Here is a 2,073-nt window from a genome sequence, read left to right on the forward strand (position 1 = left end):
CCTCCCAAGTAGCTGGGACCACAGGCACCCGCCACTACGCCTGGCTATTTTTTGGTTGCAGCCATCATTGTTGTTTGGCGGGTCAGGGCTGGATTTGAACCCGCCACCTCAGATGTATGTGGCTGGTACCTTAGCCACTTGAGCCACAGGTGCCAAGCCCCAAGTCTTACTAGATTAATTTCTATAGAACACAACATGTAAGTATATGATTCAAAATCTTCCTTTTAATCTTTATGTCTTCCCACTTCATTCCAGTTTTCCATAATAATCTTTGCACTAAAATATTTTTCTTTGTTTTATTTGCTTCTATCATTTTTTTCCTTGCATTCTAAAGGTTCTTCCGGGTTTCTTATCACTACAGATTTTTTTATCACTTGGAACACCAAGTCAGAAGAGAATAATTTCAATTTAGTGAGTAAGTGATTAGAAATAAGAAGAAAAAAAATTTTTTTTTTTACAGACAGAGTTTCACTTTTATGACCCTCAGTAGAGTGTTGTGCTGTCACAGCTCACAGCAACTTCCAGCTCTTTGACTTAGACAATTCTCTTGCCTCAGCCTCCCAAGTACCTGGGACTATAGGCACCTGCCACAATGCCCAACTACTTTTGTTGCAGTTTGGCTGGGGCCGGGTTCGAACCCACCACCCTCAGCATATGAGGCCGGTGCCCTACTCACTGAGCCACAGGAGCCTCCCCAGAAGAAAAAAATTTAAAGTTTAAATATTCTTAAACTGATGTTAATAAAACTTCCCCCCTTTTTCATAATTTTGGTTATTTAGACCACTGGGTAAAAATAATAGTTTTATCTATAGTGTGATAGTCCCAAAAAGGTTGAAAAAAATCGTAAGTTGATTTTAACTTACTAAGAGCTGGATGGTTGTCTATAATCTGTATTGGAATGGTCTGCACATCTCCCAACAGAATCTGATGAACAGTTCCTTCCAGATTTCCTGTATCCTCAACATCATCAACTTCTACTAGTTGATCCATTGCAAGCAGATTTTGATCTGGTCCTGGAAGGTTACCCATGGTAGAGGCAGTACTACTGCTTTGGGTTAGGCATGTATCTGTTTCAAGGCTTTGACTTTGACCAAGCAGTAGAGAATTATTATTCATTATAGCACTTCCTACTGAATCCAAAAGCCCTGAAGGACTGGAAGTGGGGTGGTTATTTACTGATAGCAGAGCCGGTGATCCATCAGGTGAGGTGAACCTTGGTTGTAACTGCAAATCCTTTTTAACCAAAAACAGTTATGTCAAAATGTTTGAATTTACTATGTATGATGACATTCTCATAAGATATAATTTTTGAATCAAAATGGGAAAAAATAAATAAGTATAGTTACTGCATTTTGCCATGTAAAATGCACTCCTATATATAATGCACACTCAAATTTTTGACCCAGACTTTCAGGAAAACACTCTTTGAGATCAAGTGGCCAGCTCTCAAACTGCAGAGATACATCTGGGGAGGACTAAGGCTACCATGGTACACATGCAGATTGCACTGCTCTCCTATAGCCACTCGCTATGTAAGGCTACCTTTTCCCCCTCTCCAAGGTCCCCTTTTCTCTCCACTACATCAGGAGTGGTGGCTGAGATGGACCGGAGCTTCTGAGGCTACTAAGCCTGGCGGGCAACCAGGTGGTTCCCTTGGGCCTGGGCAGGACTCCTGGTTCCCTCTGTGCAGCTGGGCCTCAGGCTTTGGCTATTACTGGGCTTGGCCACAGCCAGCCTCAATAGCCCTACCACCACCCTCTCCCCTGATTGTAGCACTCAGTGGAAGCCACTCCAGCCAGCTCCCACTGGATCCTTCTGGACTGCAATCCCATGTACCTGACAGGCCCCAGGAGGCCCACTGGGCTCCCCTGCTCCCAAGCCATACTACCCACGTATAATGTGCATCCTTATTTTTCACAAAAATTTGGGCAAAAAAATATACATTATACACGGCAAAATACGGTACTAATAAATATTAAGTGAGGATGGAAACATGAACCACAGGAAAAGTAGTACAACTAAATTTATTATATTCATAGTCAACCTCAAATGTTTACTTTTCTTTTTTTTTTT

At 42.1% G+C, this 2,073-nt stretch overlaps 1 protein-coding gene across 3 annotated transcripts in view; it reads right to left on the reverse strand.

Moving 5' to 3' along the window:
• The window catches only part of CARF (calcium responsive transcription factor), a 63,222-nt gene that overhangs the window by 3,505 nt on the left and 57,644 nt on the right, over nucleotides 1–2,073 (reverse strand). For all 3 annotated transcript variants that reach the window (XM_003785026.2, XM_023510441.1, XM_023510442.1), the window contains one exon: nucleotides 864–1,233. In XM_003785026.2, the coding sequence (XP_003785074.1) occupies nucleotides 864–1,233 (370 nt within the window). The remainder of the gene's footprint in view (nucleotides 1–863; nucleotides 1,234–2,073) is intronic.

This window comes from Otolemur garnettii, unplaced genomic scaffold, assembly GCF_000181295.1.
Source record: "Otolemur garnettii isolate 467f Iridium unplaced genomic scaffold, OtoGar3 scaffold00013, whole genome shotgun sequence".
Lineage (NCBI taxonomy): Eukaryota > Metazoa > Chordata > Mammalia > Primates > Galagidae > Otolemur > Otolemur garnettii.